At 37.5% G+C, this 21,659-nt stretch overlaps 1 protein-coding gene across 2 annotated transcripts in view; it reads right to left on the bottom strand.

The window, feature by feature from the left end:
• Window positions 1-1,198: 1,198 nt before the first annotated feature.
• SLC36A4 (solute carrier family 36 member 4) overlaps window positions 1,199-21,659 on the bottom strand; it is an 88,773-nt gene continuing 68,312 nt past the window's right edge. For both annotated transcript variants that reach the window (XM_064719009.1, XM_064719026.1), the window contains one exon: window positions 1,199-4,157. In XM_064719009.1, the coding sequence (XP_064575079.1) occupies window positions 3,850-4,157 (308 nt within the window). In that variant the 3' untranslated portion in view covers window positions 1,199-3,849. The remainder of the gene's footprint in view (window positions 4,158-21,659) is intronic.

The raw sequence follows: 21,659 nt of genomic DNA, 5'->3' as shown, positions 1-21,659 counted from the left end.
ATTAAACCAAGAGTAAAACAAAATTACTGCTATCAGATGCTACTCATCCAAGCATTCTAGAACTTGGAGATACTAATATTGAGTACAAACTAATATTTAGACCAGTATCAGTATGTATGTCCAGGCATACTGTCAGCTCACAGACCTGCATTATACCAATCAGAACTATGAAGGAGTCTGGAGGATAACTCGGTAACTGTGGGCAAGATTCAGACTTCTCATGTCATGTTAAGAAGGTCCAGGATGACCAAAACATCTGTAGACAACACACAGAATCATGGAGAAGGTTCTCCTCTCTTCCTGAAACCCCACCAAGATGTTGCAGTCATTTCTTCCATGGACAGCATGTGAAAAATGAACTTCAGCTGGTGTTGAAGCTGTATTGCTTGTTTTCTGCTAGAGAACACTTGGTCACTTGAGAAATCAGAATTATTAAATTGAGAAATCAGCAGCAGAAATACCGATTAATCTTTACAGAACCAAATAAATTACAGCAGAAGAATGGGAGGCCTCACAAGGCTCATAATACATTCCAGCAATTATAGAATGGTAGTGATGTATAGAGCTTCTCTAGTCCTTCATCAGGAAACATTTTAATATATAATTAATAAAATAATCACTTTTCTATTATGTCCCTCTTGCCTTTTACTCTCCCTGAGATGAACTGAGTGCAATCTCTTAGGTTGTCCATCAACTAATCTCATTCCTCACTTCTAGTCAGGAGTTTTCCAAGTTAACACTTTCCCTTCTCTGTCAACATGTTGAGACAGCACTCCATCCTTACAGATAAGGCCAAGTCCACAGCAAATCTATATAAGCTTGTCCCATTTTAAAATGGCTGGATTTTTCTTTTTGGTTTTCTAAACAGGAACTGGAATTTCAGTGGGAACACCTGCATATCTTTTTACATTTAAAAATTAACTTCCTACAGAACCTCTAAAAAGATGCAGAAGCCTAACTTTAACTGTGCCCTCATGCAAACCCTTGGAGTGAGGGTGGGATTTTTCATTACTGCCTATGTGACTTTAAAATGAGATTTTTTATCAATGAAAAATCAGTTCTAGAGCTTGCATGTGAGTCTCACGTCAGTCACCATTCCTTGCACAACTTCAAAGGTAAATTCTGCAGTAGGACAGCTATTTCTTCTAGTGATCCAGTATTGGAAACAGGCAGGATAACACTGAGTTTGCAGGGTAATTTGTAGTTTTATTGATACAGAAGATTAAAGTTTTACAGAACATCAGGCAAACCCATCCTCTTATTTGCCCAATATTTGAGGATGAACAGTTACAGACAAGAAAATTATCCAGTTACCTGTAATGCAGCTAATGATTAAATTACATTAAAACTGTTAACAATATTATATTGTAAAATATAAGTTCATATACAGTATATAAATACAAAGGCTTTCTGCTCCTTGTCAGGAACATAAGCTAATCACACATTTTGCAGTTTAATTTAGCTTGTGCTAAAGTACATTTCCATCTTAAATATATACCTTAATGTAAACCATACCTATGAAATCTCTCAGTTTCATTCCCCGCCTCTTAACTTGCAACTAATATTACAGCACTTTAAAAGCTGAATGAACACTCTTATTCAGAAGAGGTTTCTATCAGAATTTCCTCTCTCTTAAATCTTTGGCAATGCTTTACAGGACATTCTCATTAGTCAGACTTAGTTTTTTACCACATGACATTTTAATCTTATCCAAAGCAGGACACTCTGGTTCCTGACTCCTTCTGTCTGAAAGAGCAGGCCATGCAAATGTATGAGTGTTAAAATTATAAAAATCCTACACTGTAGGAGAAAATTGACATTGTGCAAAATATATCAATAAACATTTTAAAGATTCAAAAGATATAACATTGTTAGACTTGGCTACACTGGCCAACTGCATAAAAGCACTACTTCATACCTGGTCAGTCGGTGGCCACTCACTGCTCTGGAAACCTGTGCCTTGACAGGCTGCACTGCAGTCAGAGCAGGAAAAAGATGTGCATGGCTTTGTCTCTGGGCCAGCCTTTCCAAGGTCTGATGGCTAAGATCAGAACCCTCAAACCCATCAAGCTTCTGAACAAATTATCTGAGTTTCACAAGGATATGTTACATTCACTGGGTACCGGGGCCACCTCTGTAGGCTGTAGGTATCCAGCTCAGCAAATATTCATTGATAGAAGCGTGGCAGTGTTCACTTGCACCTGACAAAATCACCACCAAACTCTGAACTGGACCAGTCCTTCTGCACCCTGGTAGAAGCACCTTCTCAGAGCTGCTCACCAGGACACAACTGAAGTAGAACAGATATGAATGGACTTCAAAGCCCTTTATTCTCCCAACACACAAGCAGAAGGATGAAAAACCAAGAGGAAAAGTAACTCGCATTTAAATCCTCTCAGTCCTACTAAAGATGTTTCTTGCAGAAGTATTTCATGTCAAGTAAAATATGCTGCACAGAAATATATTCTATAGGTGTATGGGTAAGGTAAGTAACAGATTCACTATGAAACAGATGGAAACACTGAGATTTAATGTCTTTTTAAACAGCTTAAAGACTGAAAATCCTTCAAGATGAAAAGCTGAAGTTACCTTTTTCTTCTCTGCTAACTACCTGCATTTGCTCTGCTGTGGCACTTCCATAAGAAAGGTTAACCTGTGGTATCACACAGACAGACTCATCCCTTCCAAGTACCTGCCAAGTATCTAATTTTGTCCATGCTAAAATCAAAATTAGAGGATTACTCAGAACTATTGCTTGAACAAATACATGCAGTTTAAACTACATGCTGTAACAAATCCCTATCAGAAATGCCCTCATCCACATGGAGATAAAAGTGCACATTACAGTCACCAGTTGGTAGATGACAGTGGAAGAATTCTTAAGAGAAAATACAAATATAGATATATTTAGTAGTATATTACTCTAGCACTGTAATGCCAAATGGTAGATTACCAAATGGTAAATTTCTGAGGAATATACTGAAGGCAGGCAAAATATTACATATATTTCTATCTTAATTTGTATGACTACGGTGGAGAGGTTTTGGCATAACATATTTCTTGGGGGAATGTTATGATTAAAAATATTCTGTAGAAAAAAATTGTTTCTTCATAACAGGAATGAGTATGATAAATAGTTATGTTATTGCACAAACTATAGGGTTTTTAGAAAACAAGACCAAAAATAGTGCTTCAACATTTGGAGTGAAAGTCATGTATGAAGTGTGAGACAGAAAGTCAAATATGAACCCTGAAAATCAGGATTGTTCATAGGAACTCAGCCAGCAGGCTTGCTAAACAAAACTAATTTCTACCCAGATACCAACTTATGAACCTACTATTTTTTTTTTCAAAAAAGACAAAAGAAGCAAAAATACGTAAAGAACATGTTAGATACTACTTAAGGCAGAACATAAAAATGAAAAAATAATTATTATATGTTCCAATATAAATATAGATATGTAGTCTACAGACTTCAAGCCACAGGCAATAAAAAATACAGCATTTTATACTTTTGTATAGTTGAAATCAAGGATAAAGAAATTGTGTAAAAAATGGGTCAGGGTAACAGTTACCAAAATGTACAAAAAATAAACTGCTTATCATGTGTGATGTTGAATGCTTTTGCATGAAAATAATATTGCTTTGATAAACAAAACAAAATCTTGTAACTTTTCATTCAAAGTCCAGAAGAGATATATAATTACTTTCTAAAAAAATAATACATTTCCACATGTATATCCTACATCTTACAAACTGTACCTCTTTACACAGTACCAGTAGTTGAAAGCAGGTCCTGAGTCAAGAATTTCTTGTTAAGGAATGAAATAGTTCACAGTGCCTGGTTAATTACTTTAACCCAACCACCAAGTCTGTAGCATTTACATCTGCAGGAAAGCTCCCTGTTGCATTAGCAAGAACTGTGGATGCTGGATAAATGATTTCTTCAACCGTCACGTATGTCCCTGTTAAAAATCCAACAAATCCAACCACAGCTATAAAAACATCTTTAAATATTGTCAATAAACTTAGGTTTTCCTTGTAGAAAGTGAGGATTTCAATCAGAGGTGGCAGAATCAGTCCCAGAGTGCTGCTGCTGACAGCTCCGACGAAAGAAATCACCAGGTCTAGGCGAGGGATCAGAACTGCTACAGCACCTAAAGCACAACAGGAGAAATGGTGGCTTCAGATTCAATGTCCTCATGAGAAACAAAACTGCAAAAAACACATCACCGAGTGGGTCAGGCTTTTTACAAAGTTCCATCATTCTGTATTCTTTCAGCTCCTAAATAGCACTATATAGAGTGTGTGTGAACTATAGATTAATGCACATATTTGTCAGTAACCCACATCTTCATACTCATCTGAGAGACCCAGCTTCAATTCTGAATTTCTGCATGAGCTGGCAGAGCATCAAGTTAAAGTATTCTTGTACTTACAGGGTAAAGAGATTTGGCCTGCAAATCACAGAGAAATGAATTATATGGAATTGCAAGGAAATCTTTTAGTTTTTGGTTGTCGATAGATTTTTAGGATGAAGGAAAAAAAGCTGAGGAAGAGTAGAAGGGGCTGTTGCATGCTGCTCAGGAGACAGGGGGCAAAAATATATTACTGTCTATTAATTTGCATAATTAATAATCTAAAAATCACATAAAATTATTCAAAATGAACAAACCTGTGTGGCTTGGCAGTCAGTCACACAGTCATTTAAGTGACTTTTACCTACACACTTGAACAATCTTGGTCTGTACAACTGCTTTCAGTCTGTAAAATGTCGCTGTAATAGTTGCCCAGTTAACTAAATGAGAACTTGGCCCTGCCAAGAGGAGTCTGAACACAAGGCCCAGTAATGCTTTTAAGCTTGGCCAGTGTCACCTCCTGAAACTACAACAGTTACAGAAACAGAATCCATCATGTTGGACCAGAAACAGTTCTGGTTTTAACTGCTTTGGCTGGCAAGGTCCCCTAGTATTAACTCAGATATATCAGTTGTGTCATGTTTTCAGTCCTGGACTAGAAAACAGCTTTCAAAAGCCTCTATATGACCCCTGTATGTGGCAGAAATGTCTTTTTTCCCTTCCACGAATATACTGCCTTTTAACTATCAGACATTAGTGTAAAGAGCATCAGACTGTTTGCACCCTTCCACCACATCTCATCGAGACAAAGAAGCAATCAAAAAGAAAGGGGAAGTGGAAAAGAGGTATAAATGCCACCAGCATTAATACCATGCATTAACACACACTAAAATACCATGTAATATGTTTTGGTTTTTCTCTAACTCCCTTTTTCATTCTGAAGCCAAAATAAAAGCATGTTTGGTTTTAGAGCAATTTCACTGACCATACGTTATTCAGTGTTTATGGTAATGAACAAATGGAACAAGCAGGAAGGAGATCTTCACAAAATATGCAAAGATGAAAACCAAAAGGTGTGTATTAGCTTTATAATGCATAACCATGAAGTTGTGCTTTCTATTTGTAGAGTGTCTTTGCTGTGGGCTGAATGGCACCAGCTGCATCAATTCTGACACGTTGTGATTATGAAAGGCAGCATACTCAAATGATGTTCCTGTTGATGTTCTCCATTGAGGACAGCTTTGGGAAAACTGCACTGGAAAATACACTCAAAATTCACTTACGGAACACAAGAGCTGTCCACTGCTGCCTGGCAACTTTGCTACACATCTTAATGAAACTTGTAACTATAGAGTTCTCACATAAAAAGGAGCTAAGACTAAAATGTATAAAACTGCAGAGGGAGAGTGGATTCACTAGCTCATCCTATTTGAAAGGAACATATCACGCACAGATCTGCCAGAAAAAAAATCTATTAACTTGTTCCTGCTTGAGATGACTGTAGTTTATTAACACTGGGATTCTACAGAGATATGAGAGGCACTGTTTAGTCAAAGAAAAACTGGGCAGAGACAGAAGTGGAAACCTTGAAAACACCCTGGCACTCAAAAATAGGTAAGACAGCTTTTTTTATCCCACTGTTAGGATGGACCTACTCAATGCCAAACATATTCTTCCATTTCATGATGTGACATTTGAAGACTGGAAATGTCACATGCTTATGCATTATCCAGGACAAAGCTGAATGAAAGGCAAAAGGAATTATGCCAAAGGTAATAAAAGTCACTAAATACCCACCACTGTAACTTTTGCAGCCATAAATGTTCAAGCCACAAGAGTAGGCACCATAAACATACAAACAATACAAGATGAGCACTCAGACCACATTGCTATGTGTGATACTTACACAGCCATACAGAGTCCAAAAGTAACTGAAAAGTGCAGCTGAATGTATTGCAGTGTCTGGTAAAACTCCCAGCTAATGACTATGTTGAATGTGTTGTTCTAAAGTAAAAGAGAGGGCTGCACACTTATTATCTTGCCAATTCAATAGATGTAGTGGGTGTATTCATTAAATATAGATTTTCAACTTCTGTAATAGACCTCTTTCAGTTCCACATGTGTCCAGAGTTTAGAAGGCACTCATTAATTTATAGTTCATAGTTTTGATTCCAACACTTATTAAAATAATGAGACTATGTTTCATATTTTTTAATTGGAAAAAAATCCAACTCTAGTTTGTAATTGCTTCAAGTTACAGAAAAACAAAATGCAGTGTGTTGATTGGAATCTCATCAAACGTTTGTCTGACTCATACAAATTTGTATTAATCTGGATATTGCTGTGGGAGGAAGTTTGGAGAAGTCTTTCAAGGTTTTAATTAGTGTCTTATTTATTCCCTAACAAGCCAAGAGAAATACAATGCATGTTTATTACCTACCAAAGAATGTATTCAAGAGTTAAGAAAGGGCTCCTTTTTCCAGAAGCAAATAAGAGGCATTCCTACAGGTAGGAAGCGTAATTTTCCCAGCCATTTGTAGGTTTCAAAAATACAATGTGAAGAAGAAATTCTGATCCTTCATCAGCAGTTATGAAACCTTCTGGTTTGGAAGCTCAGCTGAAGAAGTAAGTTCTGTATTAGTAATAAGACACTTTTTTTTTGGTCAACTGTTAAATTGTCTTTAGGCTTGAATAAAAGAGTGTGGGCCATATGAACAAAACATTCTGCAGAGATAACAAAAGGTATAATCATATTGACTCTACCTTAAACTCTGCAGTCTAATCTCAAAACCTACAACTCATGGTTTCTCCAGCCTCTCTCAGCTATGTAGCTCCACATTTGGGTCAGCTGAGACTTTTTAAGGAGACGAACGCTATACTGCAATGTTTAGATTTTCTTAAGGGACATAACACCCCAGTGGGATGATACTCTTAATTTTATTATCTTTATTTTGTAGTGTTGCTTCTTTTACAACTTTTTGTTACAGAATCAGCGTATTAGCTGCCAGACTTGCTTCTTGGGAGGCAATTCCAGTGAGATTGCTGGGGAGGAACAAAGTTTTGCCATTTACACCCAACCTAAATGCATTATACCTGCTGATGAAGTCAAATAGATGATTACCATATTCCAATACTTCCTCCAATAATCAAATATTGAGCTACCTTACTTATATCAGAAAGTAATGCATATTCCATGCTAAATCCTTGAGCAGGATGGCCACAGCTGTAATCAGGATGCATGGATGTAAGTAAAGATTGAATATAAGTTTGGTCCTATACATAGATAGTTCAAAAGCAAAGCATATTATGACTTCATCAGGACACTTTAATCACAGAACTTACATAAAAAGCCTTTATTCCCATACTTCTAGTAGGACTTAATTAATTTATAAGCGTCTTTAGGACCTCAGAAACCAATTTTGAAATTTAAAATGCTAATAATAATAATTTCTACTGTATTTTCCTTTTCCTCAGTAACAAAGCTATTTAATACTTCTTCACTAAAATCATCAAAAGAAATTATTTTTCTGATAATACCAGATTTTAGATTTTATGTAGGTACTCAAACAAAATTCTGACAAAGAAAACCAGGTTAGTGGTATTCAAATGTTGCATCTGAAAAAAAGAAGTAGTACATACACTACCAGATCAGTAGTATGGCACAAAAAATTGTCCTAACAACAGGTTTTATAAATAGGCATAGTCAAAAACACTGGGAGCTTCTTAAGAACAAAAAAATGTTGGATATTACTTGGGAGTGGTAAGTTCATACAATTGAAAAGTAAAGTAATTGTCTGAAGTGATATACAACCAGTTCTCTTCAAAGGGAAGTGACAGTGCTGGGGAAGCCCCTGTCCTGCAGGAAGCCAGCATACACCAAACTTTCTATTTGTACCACTTTTCCAGGACCAGAGAGCAGACTACGACACTGATGGGTGTCTGACATCCATATGACCTTCCAAAAACACAAAACAAAATTGTATTCTTAGCATACAGATGTCTATGATATGGTAAGGAATGGATCCCTTCCAGGAGTTAAAATTGCCAAGAATTCTGCCTGGAGGTAAAACAGCAATTCACAATTTCAGCCTGAATGCCCTTTCCTATCTAATATCCCAGGCTGCCCCCTCTGTCCATCTTTCTTTACTGCAGCACTGCTCACCCTCTCAGTCTGGCATCCTTTTCTTCCCTCCCCTACTGCAGTGTTTCCTGGATCCCCTTCCTTAATGCAGCACCTGCATATTTCCTTCCAACTCCCTCCTCCTTTTCTGCAACACTTCCCTCCACATTGCCCAAGGTTTTTTTCCTTTATCTTTTGTGAGAATGGAAGAGCATTTCTCTGATATGGACTACCCCAAAAGGCTCAGCCAGTTTGGCTGCAAGGAGCATACATGTGCAGGCTGGACAACTGGCAAGTCAAGATAACATCACCTCCCCAATCCAACATCACAATTAAAACTACTCACCTTTTAAAAATAAATGTCAAAGTCTAACAAAATCTAATGTTTCCATGAGAAGTTGCTCGTGTAAATTAATAAAAAAGAATGCCTTCCACAGTGGACACCAAACTGTTTTGATACATATGTACATAGGAATATAAGATCAAATAAAAACTGTTATCTATCTGCAGATAAACCAACGCAAATAATAACTTAAGAACATTTGTGAATAATTTACATGTTGATACCTGCAGTTTAAAAGAAGGATTTTAGTTAAAGATTCTGGCATAATTTTACTTTATTTTTTGCTAAAAATGATAATTAACATGGGGTTCTAGGTGGTGTTTGTTTCATCTGTTGAGACATTAAGACTCTAAGATACATATAGAAGAGATTTTTTTAAAAATATATTTAGATTGTCTTCACAAAAAATAATTTTCTTAATCCAATTTTCTAAAAAGCAGCCTTTTAAATTTGCTCAATCTCAAAACCAAAACTAAATGTGAAAAGGAACAAAGCAGAAGACATATTGCAGTTATATATGAGGTGACAAATTCTACTTGCACGTTGGAGAGAAGGAGGGACAGCTTGCACACAGGACAACCACACACATCATCTAGTTTGGCTTTGTTCCCTTTGGAATGAAAAACTTCTTCATCATTATCTTCCTGCAACACACAGTATGAGAGACAGAAACATAAAGTACTTCACATCACTTGCCCTCACACTACACCACCACATTTTTTATTGCTTTGTCCTGTGCTAGAAGGAAAGACCAGACTCACACAGGAGAAGATGGTTTCAATATCCTAATCTTTCACAAGCAGAGGTGATACAGGACACTGCCCTGACACACAGCAGGGAATGGGCAGATCCATCCCTTCCCCAGAGCCCCCCACCTTTCTCAAACATGTAAATAAATTCAGGTTTTACAGCATTTTGCATCCAAGATGTCAAAACTGTTATCAGAAGGGTTTTTATTATTTTTATTCCTTAAGCAGAAAGACACATGAAGAATAACACCAGACCAAAGAGCAATTTAACAGCAGTATTGAGTCCAGTCTTCTTACCAGGCTACTTAAAATACCTACAGCCAGGGCAAAGGACTGGCACATACCACTGCTATGAGACACCTGTTTCAAGGCAGCATTCCCTCCTTGCTCCACTAATAAACTCACTCCCCTTATCTGTCTGTATTCTAGATAACCCCAAAATTCAGGTAGTGCAATTAGGTCAGATTTCAGCTTCCACAACCTGCACCCATTTTAAGCAAAATCCAGTGTCACAACAATCCAGTGCAGGAGGAGGCTGTGTGAGAGGTGTGGCTTCACAGGGACAGGGATGAAGGAGCAGTGACACAGCTACAATGCAATTCTTCCCTCTAATCTCCTCCTTGGGACCACCCAGACTGACTTCTCTCTCTGAGCCAAATGTCCAAGTGGAAGTCAGTGGTAGCTTGGCCTCTTCATCCTGTTCTGCCTGTCCCCATCAGATCCTCAAAATTAATGTATTTTTACTAAGCACCCCCCTTAGATGGCAACAAACCAAGAAAACCAGGCTGTGAGAGGCCAAGGAACGTCCTCACACTGCAGTTTGTCCAGAGCTGCAGTACCAAGTGGTCTTCACAAAACCAGCAAGCACACGTGCTTGGCACAGCACACACCAGATTAGGTGTAAATGTATTTGACCATTTAGTTAACTACAAACCATGTGGTCAGAAATGCCTCCTATTTCAGGCTGTCAGATGTGAAGCATTTTATTTATTCATTTGTCTCTGCAGTAAATTTATTTGAGCTTTGCTGCTGATACTTTATCATAAAAAAAAAAATTTAAGACATTCTCCAGTGAAATAATGCAGCCAGCTGTTAACATGCATTTCTGGATTCAAGGAATGAATGCAAAGCATACAGCAAAACTCAGTAATACTAAGCTACAAATGGATGATCCTAGACCATAAAAGTACTGGCACTTCCCACTGGCAGTCTCCTTCTGATTCTACAGGCTCACCAGAAATGAGTCCACAATTGAACTTTTGTCCTCTTTGTCTCACTCTCTCAAAATAATTTGTGGCTCTGAGACAGCTGAAAGGTTTTGAACCACGTAAGCAAAAATTAGTGTTTGCTTATCCAAGGACAAGACTGTTTTTGCTACAGAGAGCAGAGGTGAAGAAAAGAGTCAGGAGGAGTGGTTAAGCCTTGAAGAGCCAGCCATACTGCTTCCAATGATGCTTAAGAATGGTATTTTCCAATATTCACCATCACCACTCCATACTCCCCAGTCTTTCTCTTGGATGCACTGCATGTACCAAGCTATCCCACAGGAAAGTAGGCGGGGATACATGGCTGCTACTTTGTAGTTTCATAACAAAAGCAATAATAAATTCAAATAATTTTGTATTAAATTTTTATATTAAAAAGTTTGTCTTGCCATTACCCTTGAAAATAAAATTTTCATTATATGCCTTTTGATTACTACATAAAGCAAGAAATAATGTGGTGAAGATGAAATTGAACACACTTAGCTTTAATCTCAAGCTAATATACTTTGCTCCATAAACACATAAATATGAAGGAGAAACATCACCAAAGACACCTTTAGGAATAGTAAAAACTACTTATCTTTATCCTTCAGGCTTCTTTTCCCGTTTCATAATACAATTTTACATTTCTTTAATAAAGATAATTGAAGAAACAGATGATTAAGATGACAAGAAGCATCTGTTATTTTGGAATCCTTTCGTAGTAATAGAGTCCATCAGGGTGCCATAAATTGTAACAATCATGTCAGGTAAATTATCTTCTCTAATCACCATCTAAGGACTAAACAATATATTAAGTAATAGAATAAGTTAGCCCTCTCTCCTCTCACCAAGTATTAAAAAAATTAACATAACAAGGAGATTATGCTCTAAATAGCCTTTAAGAAACTTCTAAGTCTCTAACCCATGTTTTTGGGGAGCAGGGATTGTTTATGTGTGCTACAGCTTCCACCAGCAGGAACAGATTAATTTGTAGAATTTCCAAACAAGGAAGTGTACCAGACCAGTTTGATTAATCAGAGAATTCATCACAGAGCTCTGTAGTAAGAAAAACCACAAAGAGGAGATTTAAGCGAGGACATACCATAAAAGAGAAATTTAGAAACATCACATGGAGAAGTCTGGATGTTCAGAAAATTCTACTAAACAGACACATTTAAGGGATGCTACAGGCAATAAGAAAAGCTTTTACAACCACACTGACAACAAAAGGCTGGAAGGAGGAAAGTGAGCCTGCTCCTGGATGGAGTGTGGGATTTAGGGACAGCACACCCAGCAAAGGCTGAGGTATCCAGTGCTGCCTTGGCCTCAGTCAGCCTCCCAGTCCCCAGTGTCAGTGCAAGACCTCAGTAAGAAGAATTTCCTTTGGGAGATGAAGATTGAATCAGGGATTATTTGAGACAACTCAGACCATAACAATATACAGAACATGAAGAGTTGAATTCAAGAATGTTGAAGAGAACTGGCCAATGTCCTTCTAACATCACTCTGTACTGTCTTTTACAAGTCATGGAATCTGGGGGAAATCCCTGGTGACAAGGGAAATTAAATGTTGTCAAGAAAGGCCAAACAAATAACAGAGGGAAATACAGGCAAGTCATATTCACTTTGGTCCTTGGAAAAATCATGGAGCAAAGTCATCTTGGAGCATATTGCAGGGCTCATGAAGGAGAAAAGGGTATCTGGGAACAGAAAATTAATGGATTTATGTAGGAGAAATCATGTCTGACCATCCTGACAGCATTCTTTGATACAATGTCTGGATTTATGGATGAGAGGAGAGCAGTAGATGTTATTTACCTCAATTTTAGAGAGGTCTTTGACACTGTCTTCCACAATATTCTTGTGTCTGAATGGAGGGAAAACAGAGAAGCAAAGAAGCTTAATGGATCAAACAATAGCTGTTAATGGGTTGTGCTCGACCTGGAGGCTGGTAGAAATCCTACAGCTAGTAGGGAAAGTAAAAGCTTCCTGTAACTGATTAAAATGCTAAATGATCACTTAAGATGACATGAATTATGTTCTTTAAACCTAGAAAATGATAATGTGCTCACCACAACACTAATATCTAAATATGTCCCTGTATCACAAAGTACCAATGTTGGAAGTGAGCTGACATCAGATTTAAGTGATTCATTTACATTAATTTACATCACTAATTTTTAATTCTGATTCAAAACTGGATCAAATTTGATATTTTAACAGTGATATTTCATAGTACTTTTATGAAAATGGCTTAAAAACATATTAATTCCTGCTTATCGATAACTTGAGATTACACATCATATTACTTAAGTAACAGCTAAGTACTTTACTACACAAAATGATTTATTCCACAGAGAAATTTTAGCCATTTTCAAATGGGAAGCCACACTGATTTCAAAACTGTTAAAAGTTTTTCATAGAAAGCAAATACCTGGATTCTCATGTTGTTTTTAAGTATCTGAATTGGCCTACTTATTTTGGGCTGTGAAAAGCAGAGGTTTTGGGTATGATTAGCAGCTGTAGCATATGGCACTTACTCTATTATTACTGACATAGTAATGAATAACTTGTGAGCTTGCTGCAACGTATCAAAAATAAATTAAAAAATAATGTCCTTAAATAGATAACCATCACCACCAACCACACTGCAGTGGGATGACCAGTGCATTTCCAAAACAATGCTTTGCAACAGCTGGTGTCAAAGGCACGGGCTAGTTAAAGCCTGCTGTGGTGATTGATGATGGAGAAACAAGGAGCTGCCAAGAGCCTTGGCTTCCTGGGGAGGATCATGTGGTTGAGGTTCAGCTCCCTGTGTTGACAGTACTGAATTATGGCCTGCAGTCACAATCCATCAAAAAATGCAGTCATCTGCAGATGTTTTTAGTCTTAATTTGTTGGTATTTCACCTCACAAAATGACGTTCAAAGAGAGCAGCTTGCTTCATCACACGGGTGAACTCACCTCCGGCTCAGCACAGGGAAATTCAGGCACAGCTCCTGTCCTCTCCCAGCACCCCATCAGCCGAGCAGGGATCACACTTTGCCATTGTCTGGGAACACTCACTGCATGCCAGGCACACCCAAGGGAAGAGGCACCCTCCTAGGCATTCTTTCTTAGGTTTTTTTTTGACACAAGTGAATCAATACCCAACAAAAATATGTGATTGCATATCAGAAGCCTGTACCAACACATTTTATCCTTTATCTGTAATTTACAAAGAGCTCACCATTATCTTTTCACCTTGATGGTGAAAAAATGACCTAGTTCTTACAGCAGATACACAGGAATAGGGGAATTCAGGTTGGACATGTTCCTTCAAGGACTAAGGCTTAAGTCCCAAATAGTGGGTTTTCACCTACAAAATTACCATTCAATTATTTTTTTTTCTAAATAAGGAACAGGGCTTGTCTTATGTGAGCAGAAACTTTTTTCCTGGCTATCCTCAAATGCTTTGCATTCTGTTTCAGGGGTGGTTTTTTTTCCCATACCAACTCTATCTTTGGTAATGCTTTTAAGTGGAGAGTAAAATTATTATATGTGAATATACTCTATAAAGCAGTGTGAACTCCTGCAGAATAAAAGGCAATACTAAATATCAAGCATAAGATATTACTTTGTAATAATGTAATTTTTTAACTAGCAGACATTACAGCAACCATATCAACTAATAAGCCAACCAAAAAAAAAACTAATATGTATGTAATACTACCTCCATACTTTGATACAAATACTGGCCTTAATTAAAATTTATTGGAACATTCTTGTGGAAATTATTATGTATATTTGCTGTCTGTGGTCCTCATATTACTAAAAAATGATTTGCAATTAGTTACAAACCAGTTTAAAAAAATTACTTGCAAACTAGTAAAAAAAAGTAAATTCCAGTATGTTTGAAATTCACCAAACACCTAACTTTTTACTGTCCAAAAAATTCCTATAATGATTTCTTTGTTAGCTCTGGACCACACTAATTATTATTATTCATAATGTAATATTCAAATCTAGAGTAATTTCATAAAACAAAATTCATCTTGAGGGTTAAGTATAGGCAAGATCTTACATTATTTTGGTGTTCCCAAAACACTGATCTGAATGTTGGAGCAATATTTTACACTCAACCTAAACAGACCTGAACCTAAACCACTTTATTCATTGCTAAGAGCTTTGTAAATATTGATTTAAGGATGTGATTATAACCATGGAGTTAGAATATTGATCTACCCATTTTCAGTGTAAGAATCAATTTAGAAAACAAGTGAAACACAAAATTGCCACGAATTTTTTCAATTAGGAGAGATAATACTGCTGTTTATAAATCAGATGAGCAAGAATTTAATTAGTTTCCCTCTGGAAAAAGCGATGAAAGAAACAAGAAAAGGGAACAATGAAAATACAAGAGAATGGTATCATCAAATGGTATCAGAATGGACTGGGAGGATTTCCAACATAAATAAAAGGACAAAAACCTATAGTAGATCTGTATTTGAGTAAAAGGAGGTTCATGATAAGATAGATCAGTGCTGACTGCTGGTTTCTGGGCATAAACAAAAACTGATGGCTGGATCATCTTGAATGTAAACGTCAAGTCACAGAAAGCAACTCTATTTTATAGGTTAGGCATAGCTGAACACCATGGAGAATTTGGAGAACTGCTAATACAGTCAGACAACGCAGCAGGTCAAAATTTTGCTATCAGTGTCATGAACATATATCCATACCTCAGTGGTAATGCTCTGTATTTGCTTTAATGCAAGTTTAGTGTTTTACCCCATGGATGGAAATACTCAGTATGTTTACTGGGTAATTATACTTAATTAGCAAAATAATTTTAATAGTTTAATTTTATAAAATGTGGCTATTTATTTGCATGCATTACATAATATTGATTACAGTTCATTATAAAATTAATACTTCGGATACTGTATGAAAAACCAAAAGATAAAGGAAGAAATTCTGTATTTAACAGCACCAAGTGTTGACAGATTAGGAACAGGTCTAAGAGATCCCTTCCCAAAGACCTTGAAGGATCTACTACAAATGAAATGAAAAACAGTTTTTGTGCTAAGGAACATTCTGATTTTATCCCTTGCCTTTGTTATCACAATGTATTTCATACACTGTCAAGAAAAGGGATTCTTTTTGGATGACACAAATCACTCAATAATTACAGCGTAAAAAAGAAAGTCCTTCAACAAGAAGAAAATGACAAGGTTTTATCCATCCCTCCTTTTCATGGCATGAGTTTACAAGTATATCCTACAAGCAGGTCATCCAGCCATTTCTAAGCATCCTCCTCTTTGGAGTGAGTTGCAGTATTTCAGTAAGCCAGGGGAAGGAAAAACACATAAAAAACCAAAATAAAGCAATAATGCCAAAACCATAACACTACATGGATTTAATTAATTTAAATGTGCTATAAATTTTTCCTTATTTTTGCTCTAACACTTTAAAGCTGCCTTTATTATGACAAGCAATCTTTGAAGTACTAGCTCTGCAGTCTGGTGCAGTCATTATAATCAATCCACAGAGGACTTAATTCTCACATAGTTCCCTTGGTTTCTCAAGACTAAGAGTTTGCTGCTTATTACACATAGTAAGGGTGGATGAAATGAAACAACGATTAAAAAATTGCTAATTTTGACCTAATGCAGTTCAGAAAGCACAACAAGCTGCTACCACTCAGAAACCAAGGCAGAAATTTGAAAACCTTTGTGAGATCAGCTTATCAAGCCACAAATCATGAGTAACACTCAGGCATCATTAATATTCTAGCTTTTACGCTTATTTGAAGTACTAGCAAAGAAAATGCCTGGAGTGACTAATTCCAGCTATGAAGTAATTCTTAAGAGACAATTGAAAGCAAAGCAATGTTTCACCCTTATTGAAAAGAAAAAGAGGCACTAGGATGCAGGTACACAAACCAGCACAAAAGTTATACTTTGATGGCCCTGAGTATTTGATTTATTTCTGCTTTCAATATGCAGTGGAAACCTCTCCAACATTTTCAAGGAATACTTTCACTATGCAATTTTCAAAACGCTTACTTGCAACCTGCTTATCATTTGTGGTATCTTGAAAAACTCTGTACATTTGGCTCTCTGCACAGCAATCTATCTATGCTTGAGGAAAAATACATTTCCTCATCAATAAATTAGGAAAGTATTTTGAAAGTAAGTTGCAACCCAACTTTGCAGCACTGTTCTGCTGGATCTCATTTTAAGAGACAATCAATTTTTGATTTTCTTTTTCACTCAGTGAACATTAAATATGGTATTTAGCTATTCAAATTTCAAATGCTCTCTCATCCTAACCTAGAAATACAAATTAAGAACAGTTTTCTCATTTTTACATGAGCTCATACCTTTTGTGTGATGTTGACTGCACTTCCCCTGCCTCCCCTGAGAAAGCAGAGGTTGCTCTTCAACAAGTGCTGCTACAGAAACATAATCAGACTTCCTGTCACTCTTAAATTTACATAAAATCCTACCTAAATGCCCTCTGTCAGTTGAGTGATCTCCAGAATGCCACAAACATAGCACACAGAAGTACGTGTCAGTTCTCCAGTGAATTCTCCACATGGACAGAGTCCTTAGCAAGGAATTCACCGGACCACAGTTTGTCACTAGAGCCAGTATGTTGCTGGTCTACTTAGAGGCATTAAAAATAATTACCACAAGAAAATCAAATCAAAATGTCTGCAATGTGTAAATGTAAAACGTACCTGGAGATATTGAGAGGAATTATTTCCTTTTTGCTCAGCAGTCAAAACCTTCTGTGTGCTGCATTTGTGGCTAAAACATGAAAGTGTGCACATCATTGCTTTAAACAGGTCCCTGATCAGTTAGCTGAACTAGTTAGACCATTTTCTTCTACCAGATTATTGTGAGCACAGCATTTCCAAAGAGAAACGGAATCCCATAGGCCATGGCTGAGCCAGAGTTTTTGTCTGGTTTTCTAGTTTGAGTTAGGAAGTCATACTCCAAGGGAGAAATAGCTTCTGTGTCTAAGTTGCAAAGACTGGTTACAACTTGATTGGTAACAACATCTTTTAGCATTTTGCTCCATATTTTACATATGTTCCTGAAGGGAATTTGACAATAACTTTCATCTTCCTTTTCTCATAGAATTACCTAGCTCCCCAGTCATATTCACTTCCTTGCTCAGTAGAATGTTTGATAGGTCTTAATTATAGTGTGCATCTGAAAATGGCTTGGAATTGTATCTAAATGACTTTCAAAAGTATCCTAAGTAAGATTTTAAGTCTACCCATTAAGTACTCAGACTTCACTGTCAATCAGTCAGAGGAATATCACTGAGCAAATAGTGCTTAGCTGGTTTTGCTCAACATTTTTGTATCTATTCTTCCTCAAAGCCGCACCACTCCCTAACTAAAATATTTACTGAGCTCTGGAAAGGACAGTGTTCAGCATCTCCCAACTTACTAATGAGCCTGCTTATCTTTATTGGCAACACAAATATCCTGTCTGCAAAGAGGAAAATCAATAAAGGGATTAACTGACTATCCCATTCTTCTTTGAAGCCACAGCCACAGGGAAGACCCCTTGACCAAACACTCACATCACTCTGGGCTGATTGATACCACTAAAGATACAGACAGAGCTTTATAAGAAAGGGAAAACAATTTGTGCTAAACAATAAAATTAGGCAGTTGTATGAACATTTGCCTATATATAATACCTTTCCTTAACCCATACTTGCAAGAAATAAAGATCAATTCAGCAACACAACCATGGGACAGAGTAAAGATTACAAGATATGACAGCCTGAGACAGAATTCTAATGCCTAAAATTCCCAAGATTTTATTGAGTAAATTCTTCAGACTTCATTTTCTGCTATGCAGAGAAATATAAAGAAATAAATATAAACTTCAGAACTGTATGTTTTCTTTAATGAGATGGCTCACACAAGTAAGCTTATTTATTCAGTGCTGCAAACCAGAGAAGTCATCCCCTGGCTAATGGACCCATTTGTTCTTTTGCTCTAAAGTGGCTTCTAAAAAAAGACAAGCACATTCTGTGAAGATCTGTTTTGAGCTACAGAATCACAAAATATGTCAAGTTGGAAAGGATCCATATGGATCACCAAGTCCCAACTTCCTGCTCTTCACAGAAGCCATCTAATCTGGTTTTCAAATGTTAGGGAGACTTCATTTCCCTAGGCCATCAGACACTGCCTGCATAACACTTTCAGAAGTTTGTTTTCTCTTTGCTGACTCACCCCTGCCCTGAAAGTAGTTCAGTTTCATTTTTATGTTACTAATTCCCTGTTGATTAGAGTTTATCCCGGGCTGTGTAGGCTAGATTCTATGCTAGAAAAGCAAGAGATCAGGAAGAGTAAATGATTTTTAAAGAATTTCTGAAGTGCAAGCTGCAACCTACCACTGAAAGGACAATGAAATACCAATACACTGAGAATTAGTAACAATGCAAACCCAAACCCAACCTACAGGAGGGCTTTGGCCATGATAAAAGCAATAATTTCAGCTGGCTGCTCCAGTAAGAGACCACTAAAAGATCACTGTGCAAATTATGCTACAACTATGATAGCCTTATCTTTAGAAAACAGTTATTTTATTCTTTCATAGGTTTTACCGCTGTTGTTATGGTCATTTTATACTTAACTCTAGTTCAAATATGTTAGTTCAATTTGCATCAAAACTCTCCATCAAAAAACTGAAGTTTTTTCCTCTTTAACTTCCATACCAAAATCAGTTCAGCACAACTTATTCCTGAGCTTTGTGCTTTAGCTTTGCTAAACACCACAAAAAAGGTTTTATCCCTGAATAGCTTTAATATTTGCTACAGTGTTTAAGATGTTTTCGTTAATTGATGATGACATTGACAAAGGGATTGAACACATGCTCAGGAAGTCTACATATGACACCAAGCTGAGTGATACAGGAGCTGACACTCCTGAAGGATGGGGTGCCATCCAGAGGGACCTGGACAAGCTCAGGAAGTGGGTCCATGGGAACCCCATGAAGTTTAACAAGACCAAGTGCAAGGTGCTGTACCTGGGGCAACCCCTGGCATCAGCTCAGGCTGGGGATGAACAGATCAGAGCAGCCCTGCCCAGAAGGACTTGGGAGTGCTGGTGGCTGAGAGGCTGGACACGGCCCAGCCATGGGCTCTCACAGCCCAGGCAGCCAATCCTGTCCTGGGCTGCATCCAAAGCCCCGTGGGCAGCAGGGCCAGGGAGGGGATTCTGCCAGTCTGCTCTGCTCTGCTGAGACCCCACCTGCAGGGCTGTGTCCAGCTCTGGAATCCCCAACACAAGAAGGATGTGGGCCTGCTTGAACAAGTCCAAGCAAAGGCCACAGAGATGATCAGAAGGATGGGACACCTCTCCTACAATGAAAAGCCAAGACACTGGTGAGGGAGGTGGGGTTGTTCAGCCTGGAGAAGAGAAGGCTCTGAGGAGAAAGGCTCTGAGGAGACCTTCTAGCACCTTCCAGTACCTAAAAGGGGCTTACAAAAGAGCTGGAGAGGGACTTTTCACAGTGGCACATAGTGAACAAGGACAAGAACAAGCAGCAATAGTTTTAAATGGAATGAGGGTGGGCTTACATTAGATGCCAAGAATAAATTCTTTAATGCGAGGGTGGTGAGACTGGCACAGGTTCCACCCCTGGAAGGGTTCGAGGCCAGGCTGGATGGGGCTCTGAGCAACCTGTTCTAGTGGAAAGTGTCTCTGCCCATGGCAGGGGATTGGAACTAGAGGGTCTTTAAACCAAACCATTGAAGTGTGTGTACCCAGATGGAGGCCATCAAGAGCACTGGATCATGTAGTCCTACTGCAGCTTAAATGGCTTCCTGAGAGAAACACAGCGCACTTTTTGATCTCAACTTTTATTACAGGCAGGCTTGTCACTTTCAATTCAGTGAGTGTCAAACAGTTACAAAGCTGCACCAGGATGAGTAGTTGAAAACAGCACATCAGCTGATTCAGTTGTTGCCATACTAATGCTCTTCTGAAAATCCTGAATTAGCTACACTAAAAGAAATGGAGATGGAAAGAGGTGAAACAAAAGGAAAAGTAATGATTCTCAAGGAAGGAAAATGCCAGAGTGATGATAAATGTAATAAAGTAAGATACTGTGATGATAAATATTTGGACAGATATAATACAGCTGTGGAAAGAGTTTATTGTGATAAATGCCAAAAAAAACCTTTCAATTTTATTTTCACACAGGTCTATGTCCTTACAGAAAACTTCTCATGCCTTCAGTAAAAAAAAAATCTCACTTTTGACTTCAGACAATTTTGTTGTAAATAGGTATCAACAGAGAAACATGGACATACTGTGAGAAGGACATAATTTTATTTTTAATTCTACCATATAATAAAATTGATGCAGAATTGTGTTATTTTGCACAGGCTCCTCTATACCTAGTAGTCTCTGCCATGCAGAATTTATAATCAAATAAAAGGCTACATATAAGAGGGACAAAAATGGCTGCCTACTTCAACATGAACTGTTTTTATAGTACAAGTCTAAGAAAATATAGTGTCACAAATTAAAAGGCAGCCTACTCTACATTACTGTTCAACTGCCTGTAAAATTGTACACTAAAAATGAAGCCTTTCAGAGATGACATTGAAAAGGATCCAAAATTATTTCACTTCTCCATTCAATAAAACAAAATTCAGTTTAAAGAAAGGCTTTTCCTGTATAATAATAGTTTAAAATTGTATAAAATAGAAACTTCTGAAATCTAGTGGTGTTGCTGGAAACCCATACTTTTAGAAAATATCTACTTCAATAAGTACAGAGGAGCATCCTGCAATGCTTGACAAGCTGCAATCAACTTTGTAGCT

This window comes from Zonotrichia leucophrys, chromosome 1 (genome assembly GCF_028769735.1).
Source record: "Zonotrichia leucophrys gambelii isolate GWCS_2022_RI chromosome 1, RI_Zleu_2.0, whole genome shotgun sequence".
Classification (NCBI taxonomy): Eukaryota; Metazoa; Chordata; class Aves; order Passeriformes; family Passerellidae; genus Zonotrichia; species Zonotrichia leucophrys.
This window is presented reverse-complemented; position numbering and strand designations above follow the sequence as displayed.